This window comes from Anolis sagrei, chromosome 2 (assembly GCF_037176765.1).
Source record: "Anolis sagrei isolate rAnoSag1 chromosome 2, rAnoSag1.mat, whole genome shotgun sequence".
Classification (NCBI taxonomy): Eukaryota; Metazoa; Chordata; class Lepidosauria; order Squamata; family Dactyloidae; genus Anolis; species Anolis sagrei.
Genome location: NC_090022.1, coordinates 298692676 through 298714989, shown reverse-complemented (window position 1 = coordinate 298714989; position 22314 = coordinate 298692676). Strand labels below are relative to the sequence as shown.

The 22314-nt window shown below is 46.2% G+C and overlaps 1 protein-coding gene across 4 annotated transcripts in view; it reads left to right on the top strand.

The window, feature by feature from the left end:
• The window catches only part of CNTFR (ciliary neurotrophic factor receptor), a 737562-nt gene extending 720282 nt beyond the window's left edge, over positions 1 to 17280 (top strand). For all 4 annotated transcript variants that reach the window (XM_060761150.2, XM_060761151.2, XM_060761153.2 and 1 more), the window contains 2 exons: positions 12118 to 12262; positions 16168 to 17280. In XM_060761150.2, the coding sequence (XP_060617133.2) occupies positions 12118 to 12262; position 16168 (146 nt within the window). In that variant the 3' untranslated portion in view covers positions 16169 to 17280. The remainder of the gene's footprint in view (positions 1 to 12117; positions 12263 to 16167) is intronic.
• The last annotated feature ends 5034 nt before the right edge of the window (positions 17281 to 22314 follow it).

Sequence of the window (22314 nt, the reverse complement as noted above, 5' to 3'; positions counted from 1 at the left end):
AGGTTGGCTTGATGCGTCTTCCTCCTGGCACGTTTCTCTCTTTCGCCCTCCATTCATGCCTCTTCAAATTCTGCAGCACTCCTGGTCACAGCTGACCTCCAGCTGGAGCGCTCAAGGGCCAGGGCTTCCCAGTTCTCAGTGTCTATGCCAGAGTTTTTAAGGTTGGCTTTGAGGCCATCTTTAAATCTCTTTTCCTGTCCACCAACGTTCCGTTTTCCGTTCTTAAGTTCGGAGTAGAGCAACTGCTTTGGGAGATGGTGGTCGGGCATCCGGACAACATGGCCGGTCCAGCGGAGTTGATGTTGGAGGACCATCGCTTCAATGCTGGTGGTCTTTGCTTCTTCCAGCATGCTGACGTTTGTCCGCTTGTCTTCCCAAGAGATTTGCAGGATTTTCCGGAGGCAGCGCTGATAGAATCGTTCCAGGAGTTGTATGTGATGTCTGTAGACAGTCCACGTTTCGCAGGCATAGAGCAGGGTTGGGAGGACAATAGCTTTATAGACAAGCACCTTGGCATCCCTACGGATGTCCCGGTCCTCAAACACTCTCTGCTTCATTCGGGAAAATGCTGCACTCGCAGAGCTCAGGTGGTGATGTATTTCGGTGTCGATGTTGACTTTGGTGGAGAGGTGGCTGCCAAGGGAGTGTAAATGGTCCACATTTTCTAATGTTACACCATTAAGCTGTATCTCTGGCATTAGAGAGGGATTGGCTGGTGACTGCTGGAACAGCACTTTGGTTTTCTCGATGTTCAGTGACAGGCCAAGCTTCGTGTATGCTTCTGCGAAGGTGTTTAGAGTGGCTTGTAGATCTTCTGAATGCGCACAGACGACATTGTCATCAGCATACTGGAGTTCTATAACAGATGTTGTAACCTTGGTTTTGGCTTTCAGTCTGCTGAGGTTAAACAGCTTGCCATCTAGGTTCTTGTAGGTTTTTTCGGGCTATAGGGCCATGTTCTAGAGGCATTTTTCCTGACGTTTCGCCTGCATCTATGGCAAGCATCCTCAGAGGTAGTGAAGTCTGTTGGAAATAGGAAGAAAAAAAAACTTGCCATCTGTCCGATAGATGATTTCCACTCCGGTGGGAAGCTTCCCGTCAACAAGTTGAAGTATCAAAGCGATGAAGATGGAGAATAGAGTTGGGGCAATAACACATCCCTGTTTGACACCCGATTCCACCTTAAATGGGTCACTTTGGGAGCCATTGCTGTCCAAGACTGTTGCTGTCCATGCCTATACTACACTCCATAACACAATTGTTGTTCCTGCTATAGGATCCTGGAAGCTGTAGTTTTCCAAGCTCTTTCATAGAATCATAGAATCAAAGAGTTGGAAGAGACCTCACGGGCCATCCAGTCCAACCCCATTCTGCCAAGAAGCAGGAATATTGCATTCAAATCACCCCTGACAAATGGCCATCCAGCCTCTGCTTAAAAGCTTCCAAAGAAGGAGCCTCCACCACACTCCGGGGCAGAGAGTTCCACTGCTGAACAGCTCTCACGGTCAGGAAGTTCTTCCTCATGTTCAGATGGAATCTCTTTAGCTCTCTCTACCAAATATTGCTATGCCTCTCCAAACTACAACCCACGATTCCTTAGCCTTGAGCCATGGCAGTTAAAGTGTTTCCAAACTGCATTCATTCTGTAGTGTAGATGCACCCCGAGATGGATCTTCTTCTGTCTTCCAGGCAAAACCCAACAACCGGAATTTATTTAATTTATTAAAATCTCATTAAAGCCTTCGGGGGCCGCATGGATTCCATCCAGATCTGACATGTGTTAGGGTTATAAATGGCTTCGAACTATTTTAAACGGATTTCGCCCGTCTTGTTTCGACATGCCAGACGATTTCCCTCGTGCTGTGCGTCTGGTTTAATTGTTTTCTAAGCAGATTTATGGAGTTCCAAAACTGGTTAAACTGATTTTATTTTTTTACGGCAGCTTGAGGTCTTCTGATATGCCGGGCAGGATATAAATAACTAAATACGTTGCACTGAGCCAAGTAACGTTTTGGATGCTTATAGTGATTTTAAAAAGCCAGGAAACGCTCAAACAGGAAGAAAATCAGGGTGAGTTCCTTGCAATACTTTCCTTCAACCATTGGCAACCACCTTTGAGAGTTCTTGGAGAACGGGAGAAGTTCCAGCAGATTGGAGGAGGGCCAATGTGGTCCCAATCTTCAAGAAGGGAAAAAAGGATGACCCAAACAACTACCGTCCGGTCAGCCTCACGTCGATACCGGGCAAGATTCTGGAAAAGATTGTGAAGGAAGCGGTCTGCAAACACTTAGAAACAAATGCGGTCATCGCTAATAGTCAACATGGATTTATCAAAAACAAGTCATGCCAGACTAATCTGATCTCTTTCTTCGATAGAGCTACAAGCTGGGTAGATGCGGGGAATGCCGTGGATGTAGCGTACCTGGATTTCAGGAAGGCCTTCTTTGACAAGGTCCCCCATGACCTTCTGGCAAGGAAACTAGTCCAATGTGGGTGAGGCAAAACTACGGTGAGGTGGATCTGGAATTGGTTAAATGGACGAACCCAGAGGGTGATTCTCCCCAAGGCTTCCTCTTCATCCTGGAAAGAAGTGACGAGTGGAGTGCCATCCGCAGGGTTCCGTCCTGGGCCCAGTCCTGTTCAACATCTTTATTAATGACTTAGATGAAGGTTTAGAAGGCATGATCATCAAGTTTGCAGACGACACCAAATTGGGAGGGAGAGCCAAGACTCCAGAAGACAGGAGCAGGATTCAAAACCATCTTGACAGATTAGAGAGATGATTGGCCAAAACTAACACAATGAAGTTCAATGGAGACAAATGCAAGATACTCCACTTAGGTAGAAAAAACGAAATGCAAAGACACAGAATGGGGGACGATGCCTGGATCGAGAGCAGGACGTGTGAAAAAGATCTTGGAGTCCTCGTGGACAACAAGTTAAACATGAGCCAACAATGTGATGTGGCGGCAAAAAAAGCCAATGGGATTTTGGCCTGCATCAATAGGAGCCTAGTGTCTAGATCCAGGGAAGTCAACGACTTAAATCCAGACATAGTTTTCTAAGATCTACAAAGACACTCGCTGGAACACTTCAGCAAGCGACAGTCCAAAAGTGGCAGGCTCAAACTCAGAACCTCAATCAATAGCTGATACCAAATGAGAGACTCCCCCCTGGGCACACAGAACATTGGGCGACTTGGAAGGCGCTGAACAGACTGCGCTCTGGCACCACGAGATGCAGAGTCAACCTTAAGAAATGGGGCCACAAAGTGGAATCCACGACATGCGAGTGCAGAGAAGAGCAAACCACTGACCACCTGCTGCAATGCAACCTGAGCCCTGCCACATGCACAAGGGAGGACCTTCTTGGAGCAACACCAGAGGCACTCCAAGGGGCCAGATACTGGTCAAAGGACATTTAATAGAATACCAAGTCTGCAAATGTTGGTTTAACTTGGTTGAGACTCTATGAGATATTCATGGACAAACTAGAGCAAGATGTGCTTTTTTTTCATGTCAGGAGCGACTTAAGAAACTGCAAGTTGCTTCTGGTGTGAGAGAATTGGCCGTCTGCAAGGATGTTGCCCAGGGGACGCCCGGATGTTTTGATGTTTTACCATCATTGTAGGAGCCTTCTCTCATTTCCCTGCATGGGGAGCTGGAGCTGACAGAGGGAGCTCATCTGCACATTCTCTGGATTCAAACCTCCGACCTGTCAGTCTTCAGTCTTTCCAGCACAAGGGTTTAACCCACTGCGCCATCGTGGGCTCCTTGCAAGACGTGCTGCAGGATGATGTCCCTCCCGCAAAGACAATAAACTTTCCCCATGTGTTTATGATAGAACCAATTAAGAAATTTATAACCCAGGAACAAAAATCTTGTTACATACTGCAACAGGTGGGTGGACTAGATAGCCTTTGGGTGCCCCTCTCCTTGACCATGCCTTGATTTTCCAATCTGGTGTGCTGCATCTGCCACATGCAGCACTCTGTTGTGTGCTTTCAATGCATCCGTGTGTGTGTCCATCCCTGTTCCTGTCTCGGCACGTCCCTTCCTAGTCGTGGGCCTGGTTTCCCAGCCAGCCGCAAAGGGGGCCAGGCCCTGGACGGACGGACGGACGGACAATGCAGGGCTCCTTCTGGGAAGCCGGCGGCCGACGAGATCCCATTAGGCCCTTGGAAGGCAGCCCAGCGCTTTCCTAGAAACGGAGCGCTGTTGACGCTGAGACCCTTTTCCTCCTCCTCCTTGCTAACAGGCTCCCCGCCGTGCGCTTGGAAGGAGCACTGAAAGAGCGACTGCGCAAAACCAGCTTGCTGTTGGATGGATTGCATTTACATCCCCAATTTTCTCCCTTAAAATAATTCCAGGTGGGAACGGTCCATAGTTCCCTCCACTGAGGAATTCAGATGCATTAGAAAGTACCCTCTGGACGAACCCAGAGGGTGATTCTCCCCAATGCTTCCTCTTCATCCTGGAAAGAAGTGACAAGTGGAGTGCCATCCGCAGGGTTCCGTCCTGGGCCCGGTCCTATTCAACATCTTTATTAATGACTTAGATGAAGGGCTAGAAGGCAGGATCATCAAGTTTGCAGACGACACCAAATTGGGAGGGATAGCCAATACTCCAGAGGACAGGGACAGAATTCAAAACGATCTTGACAGACTAGAGAGATGGGCCAAAACTAACAAAATGAAGTTCAACAGTGACAAATGTAAGATACTCCACTTAGGCAGAAAAAGCAAAATGCAAAGATACAGAATGGGGGACGATGAAGCCTGGCTCGAGAGCAGTACGTGTGAAAAAGATATTTGAGTCCTCGTGGACAGGAAGTTAAACATGAGCCAGGAATGTAATGTGGTGGCAAAAAAAGCCAATGGGATTTTGGCCTGCATCAAGAGGAGCATAGTGTCTAGATCTAGGGAAGTCATGCTCCCCATGCTCTATTCCGCTTTGGTTAGACCACACCTGGAATATTGTGTCCAATTCTGGGCACCACAATTCAAGAGAGATATTGACAAGCTGGAATGTGTCCAGAGGAGGGCAACTCAAATGATCAAGGGTCTGGAGAACAAGCCCTATGAGGAGCGGCTTAAGGAGCTGGGCATGTTTAGCCTGAAGAAGAGAAGGCTGAGAGGAGATATGATAGCCATGTATAAATAAGTGAGAGGAAGCCACAGAGAGGAGGAAGCAAGCTTGTTTTCTGCTTCCTTGGAGACTAGGACAAGGAACAATCGCTTCAAACGACAAGAAAGGAGATTCCATCTGAACACGAGGAAGAACTTCCTGACTGTGAGAGCCGTTCAGCAGTGGAACTCTCTGCCCCGGAGTGTGGTGGAGGCTCCTTCTTTGGAAGCTTTTAAACAGGGGCTGGATGGCCATCTGTCAGGGGTGATTTGAATGCAATATTCCTGCTTCTTGGCAGAATGGGTTGGACAGGAATGCTCATGAGGTCTCTTCCAACTCTTTGATTCTATGATTCTATGAATCCATGAGTCCACTTGCAGCTTCAGGACTCTTTTGACCATGATATGTCAAGGGTTCAAATGGAGTGTTCAAACTAGAGGGACCTTTGTGTTGCAATGGGTTAAGTACACTATAAAACAAAATGTACCACCAAGACACTACAGTTGGAAGACAGTCATACTCAAACACAAGCAATCACCAATGATGATGATGATGATGATGACCAAAAAAAAATCTGCAACTGGTTTGAAAGTGTTATTTCCTGTTTCATTGTACAGTAGTTACTTTGAAAGTAGTTGTTCCACTGCAGAAACTTTATTTTTGTAGCACAAACTATGTTGCAGAATGAAGCAGAGTGTGTTTGAGGACTGAAGCATCGGTAGGGAGACCAAGGTGCTTGTTTATAAAGCTATCGTCCTCCCAACCCTGCTATATGCCTGTGAAACGTGGACTGTTTACAGTTGTCACATGCAACTCCTGGAACGATTCCATCATCGCTGCCTCCGGAAAATCCTGCAAATCTCTTGGGAAGACAGGCGGACAAATGTCAGCATGCTGGAAGAAGCAAAGACCACCAGCATTGAAGCGATGGTCCTCCGCCATCAACTCCGCTGGACCGTCCGGATGCCTGACCACCGCCTCCCAAAGCAGTTGCTCTACTCTGAACTCAAGAATGGAAAATGGAATGTTGGTGGACAGGAAAAGAGATGCAAATATGAGCTCAAAGCCAGTTTTAAAAACTCTGGCATAGACACTGAGAACTGGGAAGCCCTGGCCTTTTAGCACTCCAGCTGGAGGTCAGCTGTGACCAGCAGTGCTGCAGAATCTGAAGAGGCACGAATAGAGGGTGAAAGAGAGAAACATGCCAAGAGGAAGGCGTGTCAAGCCAACCCTGACTGGGACTGCCTCCCACCTGGAAACAGATGCCTTCACTGTGGGAGAACATGCAGGTCAAGAATAGGGCTCCACGGTCACCTACGGACCCACCGCCAGGACACCGACCTTGGAGGATCATCTTACTTACTTACTTACTTACTTACTTACTTAGGTGATCCCTCGTTGGACGAGTAAGATGGTCTTCCATTATGGATTTCCTTGTGGGTCCGTATGTGGCTGTGGAGCCCTATTCTTGCTCTGCATCTCCTTCCGCAGTGAGGGCATTGGTTTCCAGGTGGAAGGCGGTCCCGGTCGGGGTTGGCTTGACGCGCCTTCCTCCTGGCACGTTTCTCTCTTTCACCCTCCACTCGTGCCTCCTCAAATTCTGCAGCACTGCTGGTCACAGCTGTCCTCCAGCTGGAGCGCTCAAGGGCCAGGGATTCCCAGTTCTCAGTTTCTATGCCAGAGTTTTTAAGGTTGGCTTTGAGCCCATCTTTAAATCTCTTTTCCTGTCCACCAACATTCCGTTTTCCGTTCTTAAGTTCGGAGTAGAGCAACTGCTTTGGGAGACGGTGGTCAGGCATCCGGACAACGTGGCCAGCCCAGCAGAGTTGATGTTGGAGGACCATCGCTTCAATGCTGGTGGTCTTTGCTTCTTCCAGCACACTGACGTGTGTCCGCTTGTCTTCCCAGGAGATTTGCAGGATTTTCCGGAGGCAGCGCTGATGGAAACGTTCCAGAAGTTGCATGTGACGTCTGTAGACAGTCCACGTCTCACAGGCATAGAGCAGGGTTGGGAGGACAATAGCTTTATAAACAAGCACCTTGGTATCCCTACGGATGTCCCGGTCCTCAAACACTCTCTGCTTCATTCTGGAAAATGCTGCACTTGCAGAGCTCAGGCGGTGTTGTATTTCGGCGTCGATGTTGACTATGGTGGAGAGGTGGCTGCCAAGGTAGCGGAAATGGTCCACATTTTCTAATGTGACACCATTAAGCTGTATTCCTGGCATTGGAGAGGGATTGGCTGGCGACTGCTGGAACAGCACCTTGGTTTTCTCAATGTTCAGTGACAGGCCGAGCTTCCCATATGCTTCTGCGAAGGTGTTTAGAGTGGCTTGTAGATCTTCTTCTGAATGCGCACAGATGACATTGTCATCAGCATACTGGAGTTCTATAACAGCTGTTGTTGTAACCTTGGTTTTGGCTTTCAGTCTGCTGAGGTTGAATAGCTTGAATCATCATCCTCGGACTATTAGGGATTGCCTAATGTAGTGATGGGTAATCTTTTGAGCTTGGTGTGTCAAAATTTGCCAAAAACCTGAGCATAACTTGGGTAGAGTGTCACTTTGAGAGAAAAAAACCCATAATTTTGCAATATTTATAGTTTAAATAAGAAATATGTATGTTCCATGCTGAGTTATGGAGTGAACAATGCTCAAATGTGCAGATGTTAAATTTGTAGAGCCTTTTACAAATTTAAGGATAGAATTAGATTGGCTCTTATAAGGTATATTTCTCTGTATGTGGCCGCATGTGTCTGTGTGTCATCACAAATAACCATGCGTGTCTGTGCTGACACGCATGTCATAGGTTCACCATGACAGGCCTAATGTAATGTAGTGTAATGTAATGTAATGGTCTTGCACTGCCCCCTGGTGGTGAGTTGGAAAATGTCCTTCCTCCATCCCTGTATATATAATCCTAAATCCAATTGACTTCCAACCTTTGCAGTGGGTCAGACCACTTTACCTGGAATCACACTGTGTCCAATTCTGGGCACCACAATTGAAGGGAGATGTTGACTCTAAGATGGAAGGTATCCAGAGGAGGGCAGCTCAAAGGATCAAGGGTCTGGAGAACAAGCCCTATGAGGAGCGGCTTAAAGAGCTGGCCATGTTTACCCTGAAGAAGAGAAGACATGATAGCCATGTATAAGTATGTGAAAGGAAGTCATAGGGAGGAGAGAGCAAGATTGTTTTTTGCTGCCCTGGAGACTAGGACACAATGGAGCAATGGCTTCAAACTACAAGAACTACAAGAAAGGAGATTCCATCTGAGAGCCGTTCAGCAGTGGAACTCTCTGCCCTGGAGTGTGGTGAAGGCTTCTTCAAGAGAGATATTGACAAGCTGGAATGTGTCCAGAGGAGAGCAACTCAAATGATCAAGGGTCTGGAGAACAAGCCCTATGAGGAGCGGCTTAAGGAGCTGGGCATGTTTAGCCTGAAGAAGAGAAGGCTGAGAGGAGATATGATAGCCATGTATAAATATGTGAGAGGAAGCCACAGAGAGGAGGGAGCAAGCTTGTTTTCTGCTTCCCTGGAGACTAGGACGCAATGGAGCCATGGCTTCAAACTCCAAGAGAGGAGATTCCATCTGAACACGAGGAAGAACTTCCTGACTGTGAGAGCCGTTCAGCAGTGGAACTCTCTGCCCCGGAGTGTGGTGGAGGCTCCTTCTTTGGAAGCTTTTAAACAGAGGCTGAATGGCCATCTGTCAGGGGTGATTTGAATGCAATATTCCTGCATCTTGGCAGAATGGGGTTGGACTGGATGATGGCCCATGAGGTCTCTTCCAACGCTTTGATTCTATGATTCTTTGGAGGCTTTTAAACAGAGGCTGGATGGCCATCAGTCGGGGATGTTTTGAATGCCATTTTCCTGCTTCTTGGCAGAATGGGGTTGGACTGGATGGCCCACAAGGGTGCTTCCAACTCTATGATTCTACTGATTTCCACATTTGCAAGCATGATGCATTTTGGTCAGCATTTTGGCCCTTTTGTGGATTGTGGAGTTGGGGTGTGAACACACTGTAGAGTTAATGCAGTTGGACACCACTTTTTCTAGAAAGTGGTGTGATGCCATTGTACTGTCGCCGCTGGGCCTGTATCTGGTTGGCTTTAAAATAGGATGTGTAACCTTTGCCCAGCGGGAAATCAGGGGGCCCAAGGAAAAGTTCTCAGGGGCTTCCTCTACAAAAGAATCTTCAGATGGCTTGAGCAATACAACAAAGTCTTTTATTAATGAAATCAAACAGGAAACCCAAGGCTTTCTTGATAAAGTTTTGGTTCTCTCAATCTTCTGCACAGGGGACAGGCACTATCTTCAATAACTTCTTCTTTAAAGGAAAAACCCTTTTTTAACTTCTCCCAGGCTGACTGAAATCCAACCCTCACTGGTCTAGGCTCCACTACCGGGCCAAACTGCTTCTCGGACGCCGAGTGAACCTACCAGCAAGGTAGTAGATGTTCTCCAGCTGGAGTTCTTTAGTCTTTAGGGCTATTTCCTGGAAATTCCCAAAGCTGAGGGAATGCTTCCCTGGAGTTCCTTAGGAGTCTCTTAAAGCTGTTCTCCCCTGGATAGCTTAAGGCTGTGGGAATGCTTCCCTGGCGTTCTTTCCCTGGAGATTCTTCAACGTTGAAGCCTTTGTACAGGGGAAGTTACACACATCCTATACATTGGTTGACCTGGCTGAGACTGACTAACAAAATGGCTCACTTCCCTCCGAAGCCCAAAAAGGGGGCGGGACTAGGGAACCTAATAATAATTGACAAGCAATTGACCCAATAACTGCAAAGTAAGGAAAGCCATCTAACTGCAAAGGCATAGAACTTTAAAATACATGCAGCAATCAACAAATAGCAAGATAAGCTGGAGCTCCTGGTGCGGCTGTCCCAGAACAGCCATAGATGTGGGTGAAATGTTAGGAGAGAATGCTTCCAGGGCAGCAAGTTCCACTGCTGAACAGCTCTCACAGTCAGGAAGTTCTTCCTTATGTTCAGAAGAAAGGTGATTCCATCTGAACATGAGGAAGAACTTCCAAACTGTGAGAGCCGTTCAGCAGTGGAACTCTCTGCCCCAGAGTGCGGTGGAGGCTCCTTCTTTGGAGGCTTTTAAACAGAGGCTGGATGACCCTCAGTCGGGGGATGTTTTGAATGCAATTTTCCTGCTTCTTGGCAGAATGGGGTTGGACTAGATGGCCCACAAGGGCGCTTCCAACTCTCTGATTCTACTGATTTCCACATTTGCAAGCATGATGCATTTTGGTCAGCATTTTGGCCCTTTAGAGAATTGTGGAGTTGGGGTGTGAACACACTGTAGAGTTAATGCAGTTGGACACCACTTTTTCTGGAAAGTGGTGTTATGCCATAGATGTGGGCGAAATGTTAGGAGAGAAAGCTTCCAGGGCAGCAAGTTCCACTGCTGAACAGCTCTCGCAGTCAGGAAGTTCTTCCTCATGTTCAGAAGAAAGGAGATTCCATCTGAACATGAGGAACAACTTCCAAACTGTGAGAGCTGTTCAGCAGTGGAACTCTCTGCCCTGGAGTGCGGTGGAGGCTCCTTCTTTGGAGGCTTTTAAACAGAGGCTGGATGGCCATCTCTTGGGAGTGCTTTGAATGCAATATTCCTGCTCTTTGGCAGAATGAGGTTGGACTGAATGGCCCATGAGGGCGCTTCCAACTCTAGGATTCTAGGAAGATATAGAAGGCTATCCTAGTTCACCACATGCAAGTTTCTGCTGGTTATGAAGTTTACTTAGAATCATAGAATCCAAGACTTGGAAGAGACCTCGTGGGCCATCCAGTCCAACCCCCTTCTGCCAAGAAGCAGGAATGTTGCATTCAAATCACCCCTGACAGATGGCCATCCAGCCTCTGTTTAAAAGCTTCCAAGGAAGGAGCCTCCACCACACTCCGGGGCAGAGAGTTCCACTGCTGAACGGCTCTCACAGTCAGGAAGTTCTTCCTCATGTTCTGATGGAATCTCCTTTCTTGTAGTTTGAAGCCATTGTTCCATTGCGTCCTAGTCTCCAGGGAAGCAGAAAACAAGCTTGCTCCCTCCTCCCTGTGGCTTCCTCTCACATATTTATACATGGTTATCATATCTCCTCTCAGCCTTCTCTTCTTCAGGCTAAACATGCCCAGCTCCTTAAGCCGCTCCTCATAGGGCTTGTTCTCCAGACCCTTGATCCTTTGAGTCGCCCTCCTCTGGACACATTCCAGCTTGTCAATCTCTCTCTTGAATTGTGGTGCCCAGAATTGGACACAATATTCCAGATGTGGTCTAACCAAAGCGGAATAGAGGGGTAGCATTACTTCCTTAGATCTAGACACTAGGCTCCTATTGATGCAGGCCAAAATCCCATTGGCTTTTTTTGCCGCCACATCACATTGTTGGCTCATGTTTAACTTATTGTCCACGAGGACTCCAAGATCTTTTTCACACGTCCTGCTCTCGAGCCAGCATTGTCCCCCATTCTGTATCTTTGCATTTCGCTTTTCCTGCCAAAGTGGAGTATCTTGCATTTGTCCCTGTTGAACGTCATTTTGTTAGTTTTGGCCCATCATCTCTCTAATCTGTCAAGATCGTTTTGAATCCTGCTCCTGTCCTCTGAAGTTTTGGCTCTCCCTCCCAATTTGATGTCGTCTGCAAACTTGATGATCCTGCCTTCTAGCCCTTCATCTAAGTCGTTAATACTTCTGGTACTCTGCTATATTTATGGTGGAATCACCCCAATTGAGGCTTATCAGCTCAGATTCCCCAACACATCTAAACATTAGCAAGGACTTCCTAACAATCAGAGCTGTTTTGAGATTGGAATATTCTGCCTTGAAGTCCAGTGGAGTCTCCTTCACTTGAATCTGGATGTCCATCTGTTGAGAAGGCTTGGATGGTGCCTTCCTAAACTGAGGGTGGGCTAGATGGCCCTTAGGGGTGTTTTCCAATCCAGTGATTGTAATGCCTTGTTTATGTTCATTCATTCCTTTTTCCCACAGAGACGACCACCGCCAGCACCTCCGCCTTCATGGTCGCTCACACCGCCAGACCCTCCGACCCCGACGATGCCGGCAACAACGCGTCCGTGGCCCTCTCCTTGGTGGTCAGCCTGGTCCTGGTGCTGTTCAGCATTCACTTTATTTAGTGAGTATCCTCAGAGCAGTTGGCAAGGCTGGGTTCTGCAGAGCCGGTGGCACTCTAGAGTCCATCGGTAGGAATATACGAGGGTTGAATGAAAAGTAATGCCTCCACTTTCGTTACTTGGGTTTGGATGGGAATATTTTAATAAATCAAACGCAGAAACAGTCCTTAGAATGTGCTCTTTCAGTACCACTATTCACTTTTCCCACAAATGAACATTACATTTTTATTTATATAGATTATTATTTATTTATTCATTTATTTATTTATTTTTATAAATAGATTTTTTTATTAAACAGTTCAAACACCAACACATGGAAAGAGGGAGAATATTCAAAAAGAGGATAGGAAAGTAGGAAACCTGACCACCATTAAAAAAAAAAAGCAAAAAGAAGGAAAAAAAAAAGAAGAAAGAAAAAATATACAAAAATACAAATGTAGACAAGTCTACATAGGGACCACCAAACGCAGCGCCCAGACACGCATCAAGGAACATGAAAGGCACTGCAGACTCCTTCAACCAGAGAAGTCAGCCATAGCAGAGCACCTGAGGAACCAGCCTGGACACAGCATATTATTTGAGAACACAGAAATGCTGGACCACACAAACAACCACCATGTCAGACTACACAGAGAAGCCATTGAAATCCACAGGCATGTGGACAATTTCAACAGAAAGGAAGAGACCATGAAAATGAACAAAATCTGGCTACCAGTATTAAAGAACTCTAAAATTATAACAGCTAAACAACAGAGAGGAAGAAACCAGGCACAGATTAACACCTCCCAGCAACAGATTTTCCCAGGTTCAGGCAGGCCTTCAAATGCTAATGAAGGTGATTAGCTAAACATTCACACCTAACTGCAGCAGGGAAGAGCTCCTTGCCCCACCCCAGCCATTCCACAGATATATAAACCCATTGTCCTAATTCCAACAGACCTCTACCTCTGAGGATGCTTGCCATAGATGCAGGCGAAACGTCAGGAGAAATGCCTCTAGAACATGGCCATATAGCCCGAAAAAAACCCACAAGAACTGAGTGATTCCGGCCATGAAAGCCTTCGACAATACAAAAATACAAATAATACAAAAAACAAAGTCTATACTAAAATGACTTCCACTCCAACCTCAGCATCTTCTTTAATTGATTCTTTATCAAATTTATGTATTCATAGTCTCTACTGTTCTTCTATTTTTTTCGTAATAATAAAAAAGGGTCCAATCTGTCCTTTTTACCGATTTTCCGGTATTTCTTCTCATCAAAAAAGTTAGTTCGTCCATGTCTCTTATTTCTTTAACCTTATCTATCCATTCATCAATAATGGGAATTTGTTCTTTTTTCCAATGTTTTGCAAAGCTAATTCTAGCTGCTGTTGTAATATATGTTAACAATTTATCTTCATTCTCTTCACGTTGTAATTCCAGGTCTGTGAAGCCTAATAGATAATATTCTGGTTTCTTCTTAAACTTCCTCTTCAAAACCTTTTTGTGTTTCCTCATGTATTAATGACCAATATTTAGATGTTTCTTTACATGTCCACCACATATGATAGAATGTACCTATTTAATCACTACACTTCCAACATTTATCAGATGTATTCTTAAACATATAGCTTAATTTTTTTGGAGTAATGTGTTGGGGTTCAGCCTGTGTGTGAACCTGTACCTGACTCTCTGATTGTATTTCCTGATGTCAATGATTCTGAGGTCAATGTAGAAGATGACGGTTTGTGTAGTGAAAATCCTGCTGCTTTGGAAAGCGAAAGTCCAAATTCCCATGGGAATGATTCAGAGCCAAACGTTGAACTTTCACTCCCTTCTAGTTCTCCAGATAATCTGACACCTGGTCCCTCTAAAGAGGATAGACGGGGGCAGATTTGGCAAAGCAGAGGCGAAGCGCAGAGTTTACAGAGGTCAGCTAGATTAAGAGAAATGCAAACACGACCTTCAGGCACGTCACGAAATAGATTTCTATGCTTTAAAAACACTTGGCCTGGATGCCCATTTAGTCCAGGCATCATTTCAGATTCATGTGCAGGCTCTTGCAGTTCTCCTGCCTCCAGTGGCTTTATTCCAAGGAGTTTTTCTAGTGCTTCAAATACGGTTAGTGGCTTGCTAACAGGTTCCAGGATTTAGCAGTGTTACTGTGGGTTTTTGATTTTGTTCATGGACATTTCTGGTTGCTGATTTTTACTGTGGCTTTTTACCTTGCATTTTTCCTCTATTTTTGCACTCATCTTTCATCAGTAAAAAAGGATTGTTTTTTTCCTGAAATCAAGTGTGATGGATTGTTGTCTTGGAATCCTGTTTCCTGCTCTGGGTTGCAACATAATGTACCATCTATGGAACATATTAATCCAATTTTCCTTCAAATCCATTGCATTGCATTGCTATCGACCCCACCACTGTCACAAGTGAGGCTGGTGGGGACGAGGAGCAGGGCTTTCTCAGTGGTGGCCCCTCACCTGTGGAACTCACTCCCGGGGGAAATCAGGGCATCATCATCCCTCCTCGCCTTTAGGAGAAGGGTGAAGACTTGGTTATGGGACCAGGCCTTTGGGCACTCCGGCAATTAAATCAGATAATCAGGCGAGTAAGACCAGCAGGATTCATGAAGTGGAACGGAAAACTAGAACTATGAGTTAGCGAACGCTGACCATGTAAGAGGAGGAATTGGGTTTGTATTGGTTTTATTAATTTTATTGATTTTATGGTTATAATTTATTTATTTATTTATTTATTTATTTATTTGCTGCATTTGTTAACCGCCGCTCTCAGCCCTAGGGCGACTCGCGGCGGTGTACAACATATAAAAACATATTTTACAATAAACTATAACGACAAAAAACAACATATCACTAATACACTATCATCTAATTACACTAAAATAGTCCGCTTCGTCTTATCATAGAATCATAACCAATCTCGTAGTCTATATTCCGTTCCAGTTGTCATTTCCAGTTACTGTAGCATTTAGTTAAATGCCTTCTCGAATAGCCATGTCTTCAGGCTCTTCCGGAAGGACATAAGGGAGGGTGCCTGTCTGATGTCAACAGGGAGGGTGTTCCACAGCCGGGGGGCCACCACTGAGAAGGCCCTATCCCTCGTCCCTGCCAGGCGTGCCTGTAAGGCAGGCGGGATCGAGAGAAGGCCCCCCCCCCAGACGATCTCAAGGTCCTCGTGGGCTCATAGGCCGAGATGCGGTCCGAAACGTATTTTGGGCCGGAACCGTTTAGGGCTTTATAGGATAGCACTAGCACCTTAAATTGGACCCGGTAGCAGATCGGCAGCCAGTGGAGCTGGAACAACAAGGGCGTTGTATGCTCCCTGCGTCCTGCTCCTGTTAGTAACATGGCTGCCGCGCGCTGGACTAGCTGAAGCTTCCGGGCCGTCTTCAAGGGCAGCCCCACGTAGAGAGCGTTGCAGTAGTCAAGGCGGGATGTGACCAGACCAGAGCGTGTACCACCGTGGCCAATTGTTGTTAACTGTGAATTGATGTAATTTTGTGTATGATTGTTTTTATGATGCAGGCATCAAATTGTGCCTTTGCTTTTGTAAGCCGCCCTGAGTCCCCTTCGGGGTGAGAAGGGCGGGGTAAAAGAACCCCAAATAAATAAATAAACAATTTTTTCTCCTGACGTTTCTCCTGCATCTATGGCAAGCATCCTCACTACCTCACTACCTCTGAAGATGCTTGCCATAGATGCAGGCGAAACGTCAGGAGAAAAATTGCCTCCAGAACATGGCCATATAGCCCGGAAAAACCTACAACAACCCATTATTATTATTATTTATAACTTTCTTTATCTCTCCCGAAGGAGACTCAAAGCGTCTTAAAATCTGCTAAACCCTGTTCCTCTCGTCTTTCTTTCTTTCTTTCTTTCTTTCTTTCTTTCCCATCCTGCAGACCCGGTCCCTGAGCCCCACGGAAGGGAGGTCTCCGACTTGCTGGAGCGTCTGTCTTTGCTTCTGTTTTGCACATGGTCTGAAGGACGCCTGGTGTCCCTCCTCTTCATCGCTTCACCTCCTCCAAAGAAGGGCCCTCCGCAGCTGAGAGACCACCACCCAGCCCCTTTGTTGCTGCAAATCCCTGCAAAACGAACCACGGGACCCTTTGGGATGCCAGCGGGATGCAGGGAAGGAGGGAAGGGTCTCACCTTTGGGAGCGAAAGGAGGGGAGGGGGCACCAGCCATCCTGGCCTCGGGTTCGGATCATACAGCTAAGCCGCCACGCCAAAGAGGCTCCCTCCCTTGCCACTCCTGGGCAGAGAAGACAGACCAGAGCAGGTGGGAGCAGACCCTCACCTGCGGAGAAATCGGAAACCGAGAGGAGACCCGCCTCCTCTTTGCAGCTGCAAGAAGGACCAACCTGCCGTAGAAGGATGGGAAAGCATCCTGTCCGCCAAAAAGGAAGGGCATCACGAGACCCACAAGACTTTGTGTGTGTTTTTCTGTGTCAAGAGCAGAGACAACGGAGGGCGAAGCAGGGTGGGCTTTTATAAAAAGACACACACACAAAAAAAAACACTTGCCTGAAACGCTGGCCATCTCGCCATCCTCCGAAATTTGGGGAACAACGTCTCCGTTTGTAGCTGCGTCCGTCCCGTTTATACAAAGAGACACTTCTTCGGTTTGTGTATGGGTCTAATTACTGGGGAGTGGGGTGTATACCTACCTGCGGGGAATGTAACGACACGGAAGCGTCCCGTCCACCACTACCCCCCCCCCCGTATTTCTGCCCCTCTCCTTCCTGAAGTCAGACCCCTTTTTGTAAGCCCGCTCCGCCCTCTCCGTTCCCCTTTTCGCAAGACCCTCGCCCACCTGCCCGCCCACCCCGGTTCAAAGTGCAGTATTTAATACCGTACGTCCTATTATTCCAAACAGTCATAACTATGTATTTGAACTTTTTATAGATGTATATAAAAAATATTACAAAAATCACACTCACGGGTACATGGGGAAAGGGGGGGGGGAGGCACGGGAGAGAGGTGATTCATTAAATGTGACCATTTCATTATGACTTTTTGGCGGAACTGGTGTTTGGCTGCCGGCGTTTTCGTGCTCAAGAAGAGTCTTCAGAACAGAAAGTATAATTGGTCTCTTAGGTAAAAGGTAAAGGTAAAGGTTTTCCCCTGACATTAAGTCCAGTCGTGTCCGACTCTGCGGGTTGGGGCTCATTTCCATTTCTAAGCCAAAGAGCCAGCATTGTCCGTAGACACCTCCAAGGTCATGTGGCAGGCATGACTGCATGGAGCGCCGTTACCTTCCCGCCGGAGCAGTACCTATTGATCTACTCACATTTGCATGTTTTCGAACTGCTAGGTTGGCAGAAGCTGGGTCTAACAGCAGGAGTTCACCACAGTCCCCAGTTTCGAACCGCCAATCTTTTGGTCAGCAAGTTCAGCAGTTCAGCGGTTTAACCCACTGCACCACTGGGGGTTCCTTAGGATAAAGATAAAGGTTGTCACCTGACATGAAGTCCAGTCGTGTCCGACTCTGGGGGTGGTGCTCATCTCCATTTCTAAGCCGAAGAGCCGGCATCGTCCGCATGACTGCATTTAGCGCCCTTACCTTCCAGACCTTACCTTCCAGACCTATTGATCTACTCACATTTGCATGTTTTCAAACTGCTAGGTTGGCAGAAGCTGGGCCTAACAGCAGGAGCTCACCACACTACCCAGATTCGAACCGCCAATCTTTTGGTCAGCAAGTCCAGCAGCTCAGCGCTTTAACCCACTCCACCACTGGGGGCTACTTAGGGTAAAGGTAAAGGTTTTCCCCTGACATGAAGTCCAGTCGTGTCCAACTCTTGGGGGTGGTGTTCATCATTTCTAAGCAGAAGAGCTGGCATTGTCCATAGACACCTCCCAGGTCATGTGGCCAGCATGACTGCATGGAGCGCCGTTACCTTCCCACCAGAGCGGTACCTATTGCTCTACTCACATTTGCATATTTTCAAACTGCTAGGTTGGCAGAAGCTGGGCCTAATAGCAGGTGCTCACCACAGTCCCCAGTTTCGAACCGCCAATCTTTTGGTCAGCAAGTTCAGCAGTTCAGCGGTTTAACCCACTGCACCACTGAGGGCTCCTTAGGGTAGAGGTAAAGGTTTTCCCCTGACATGAAGTCCAGTCGTGTCCGACTCTGGGGGTTGGGGCCCATCTCTATTTCTAAGCCAAAGAGCCGGCGCTGTTCATAGACGCCTCCAAGGTCATGTGGCAGGCATGACTGCATTTAGCGCCTGTGCTGTCACACGCTGGGCCTGTAGCTATTGTCTATTAACAGGACGTGGTCTCTATATGCCCAGTGGGATGCCTGGGGTGCCCCGGCTGAGAAGCCCTATGGGTTTCCCTATACAAAGTCTTTAGAAGCTTAGAAAGTTTAACAAGGTTCTTTATTAATGCTTAAATCTTCAACAAATCAATCAAATTCTTCTTGGATCTTCAACAAATCAATCCAATACATTTAAATTGCCCACAAGGGACAGGCAACTTGTTTCATGAACCGTTTCTTTCTTCTATAAAGGAAACCCTTTGACCCCTCCTTGGGCAATCTGTTCTTAGGCTGGTGTGGGGCCCTACTCCTGGTTCCAATTTGCTTTATGGGTAACCCGAGTAGACCTTACCGGCCAAGACTTTGTAGATTTTCCAGCTGGTGTCCTTTACCTTCCAGCAAAGCTGGCTGTATTTCTTAGTAAAGTTGTGGAACTGCTTTCCCCAGAAGTTGTGCGGCTGTAGATTCCCCAGCAAAAACTTTTAGAACTGTTTTCCCCCAAAGTTGTGAGAAACGAAGCTTTCTACAGGTGGGAGAATCTCACACGTCCTGTTGGAAAGGCTTCTCCGTGATAACTGAGCTGAAGGTCCCTTTTCCCTCCAAACCTGGAAAAAGGGGCGGAACTGAAGAACTTAACGATGACTGACAGGTTGCTGGTCCTATGATTGCACCCTGGAGGAAGCTACCAAATTGCAAAATGCATGCCCTAAAGGAATTCATGCAAACAAGCAAAGAAAGAAAAGGGGAATTCAAACCCCTGGCACAGCCATGCCAGAACAGTGCCCTTACTTTCCCGACAGAGTGATACCTATTGATCTACTCGCATTTGCATGTTTTCAAACTGCTAGCTTGGCAGAAGCTGGGCCTAACAGGAGGAGCTCACCACACTCCCCAGATTCGAACCGTCAATATTTTGGTCAGCAAGTTCAGCAGCTCAGCGGCACTTAGGTAGGTAGGTAGTCCCCTGAAATTAAGTCCAGTCATGTCTGACTCTGGGGTGTGGTGCTCATCTCCATTTCTAAGCCGAAGAGCCGGCGTTGTCCGTAGACACCTCCAAGGTCATGTGGCCGGCATGACTGCATGGCGCGCTGTTACCTTCCCGCTGGAGCAGTACCTATTGATCTACTCACATTTGCATGTTTTCGAACTGCTAGGTTGGCAGAAGCTGAGGCTGATAGCGGGAGCTGACGCCGTTTCCCGGATTTGAACCTGCAACCTTTCAGTCAACAAGCTCAGTAGCTCAGTGCTTTAACCTACTGTGCCACCGGGTACTCCTTACATGCTGATAAATCCCCCAGCAAAAAAAATGGATTATTTTGTCCAATGGAGAAGCTCACCACTGCAGCAATAATCCCGTCGACAGGTACCAGGTATTGAAGGTTTTTGGAGAGTGCTCAGTGGCAAAAGAGTATCTCTCTCTGCCTCATCAATAGGAAACATGCCAGCCCACTCTGCCACACTTGCAAATTATTAGATTGAGTCTATTATAGGAATATTCTGCTGATGTAAGTAATTGTCTTGTTGAAATTATCTTGAGTCTTCACCACCTGACATAGATGTTGATCTTCAGGTAACAAACCATTGTGTTCTGGGGTTGACTTGAAAGAGTGTTGTCTTTGACTAACGCAAACAGAGATTGTTTCCTTTCGAGTTAATCCAGTTTCTGATCAGCAAATGTTGACAGAAGTACACAGATGTAAACACTTCTCTTATCACGGTCACAGTTCTTACCACAGTTTACCATTTCAGTCCTCATTAGCAGGTTTTAATTACAGTCCAGCAAGCAGGTAATTAGTTATTGCAGGCTTCAATATTTTTGAATGGCATCTCCAAAATTCATTTATTTATTTCATCAAATTCCCTTCATGGGTTGTTGTAGGTTTTTTTCGGGCTATATGGCCATGTTCTAGTGGCATTCTCTCCTGACGTTTTGCCTGCATCTATGGCAAGCATCCTCAGAGCAACCTCTGAGGATGCTTGCCATAGATGCAGGCAAAACGTCAGGAGAGAATGCCACTAGACCATGGCCATATAGCCCGGAAAAACCTACAACAACCCAGTGATTCCGGCCATGAAAGCCTTCGACAATACAATTCCATTTATACCCACACATATCAAATCCACATTATCTTTCTTGTGACAAAGGCTCCACAAATTGTTCACTTGGTTGGCTAAGAGTGTGACACCTGGTGGTTCAATACACACACACAAACACACACAGTTTGTTCCATGCATATTTATATATATATATATATATATATATATATATATATATATATATATATATATGCTCTGTGCGTAATGAGTACCTTAAAAACAAAAGAACCAATGAACGAAATCACACCAAATTTGGCAACAAAATGTCTCACAACACAAGGAGTGACCATCAAATATGATTTTGTCATTTGGGAATTATAGTTGCTGGGGTTTATAGTTCACCTATAATCAAAGAGCATTCTGAACTCCATCAATGATGGAATTGAACCAAACTTAGCAAACAGGACTCCCCTGACCAACAGAAAACACTAGAAGGGTTTGGTGGGCATTGACCTTGAGTTTTGGAGTTGTAGTTCACCTACATCCAGAGAGCACTGTAGACTCAAACAATGATGGATGCGGACCAAACTTGGCACGAATACTCAATATGCCTAAATATGAGCACAGATGGAGTCTGGGGGAAATAGACCTTGACATTTGCGAGTTGTAGTTACTGGGATTTATAGTTCACCTACAATCAAAGAGTATTCTGAACCCTACAAACGAAAGAATTGGGGCAAACTTCCCAAACAGAACTCCCATGACCATCAGAAAATACTTAAGGCCATCCTGTCCAACTTTCTTCACCAGAGGAAGAAAACGTCATCAAAGCCCTCCTGACAAAGAGCCATCCAGTCAGAAATATAGGTACAGGTACAGGTACAGGTACAGATAGATAGATAGATAGATAGATAGATAGATAGATAGATAGATATGATTCACACACAGATAGATAGATAGATGATAGATAGATAGATAGATAGATAGATAGATAGATAGATAGATAGAGATAGATAGACAGATATGATTCACACACAGATATAGTATCATAGATTTGAAAGGGACCCCTAAGAAGGAAAATGATATCTTGCATGTTCCAGGGTGGGCAAACCAGACAATCTCCACATCAACACTGACAAAGAAACAACAAGAAATACTATTTACCCACAAGCATCAAGAAATTGCATATATTAGAAACTAACACTTTGCATTACTTTATATTCCAGATCACTAGGCTGGGCCACAGCAACGCCTGGCAGGGGGGCAGCTAGTTTTACATAAAAATTATATTCATGTGTGAAATGAGATGTACGTATATGAAGCATAAATTAATTTTGTGTTAGACTTGGTCCCATCTCCAAAGAGATCTCATTAGTATGTAGACATTAACACAGGTTATTCCAAAAGGCAAAATCCAAAACATTGCTCTGCCCAATGCTTTCCAATGAGGGATACTCAACCTGTATGCAAATCTTTGTAGAAAAAATGGATGCAAAATCAGTTGAAGAATCCCGAAGCTTTGGAATTTAAGCTCTTTTTTTGGAGGAAAATTGAGAGATAGGACACATCTACCCTGTATGTGGAACTCACTTCTCTTAGGAGATCCCTTGTAGTCCGAGGATGATGGTCCTCCAAGTTCAGTGTCCTGGTGGTGGGTCCGTAGGTGACTGTGGAGCCCTATTCTCAATCTGCATCTTCTCCCACTGTGAGGGCATTGATTTCCAGGCGGAAGGCGGTTCTGGTTGGG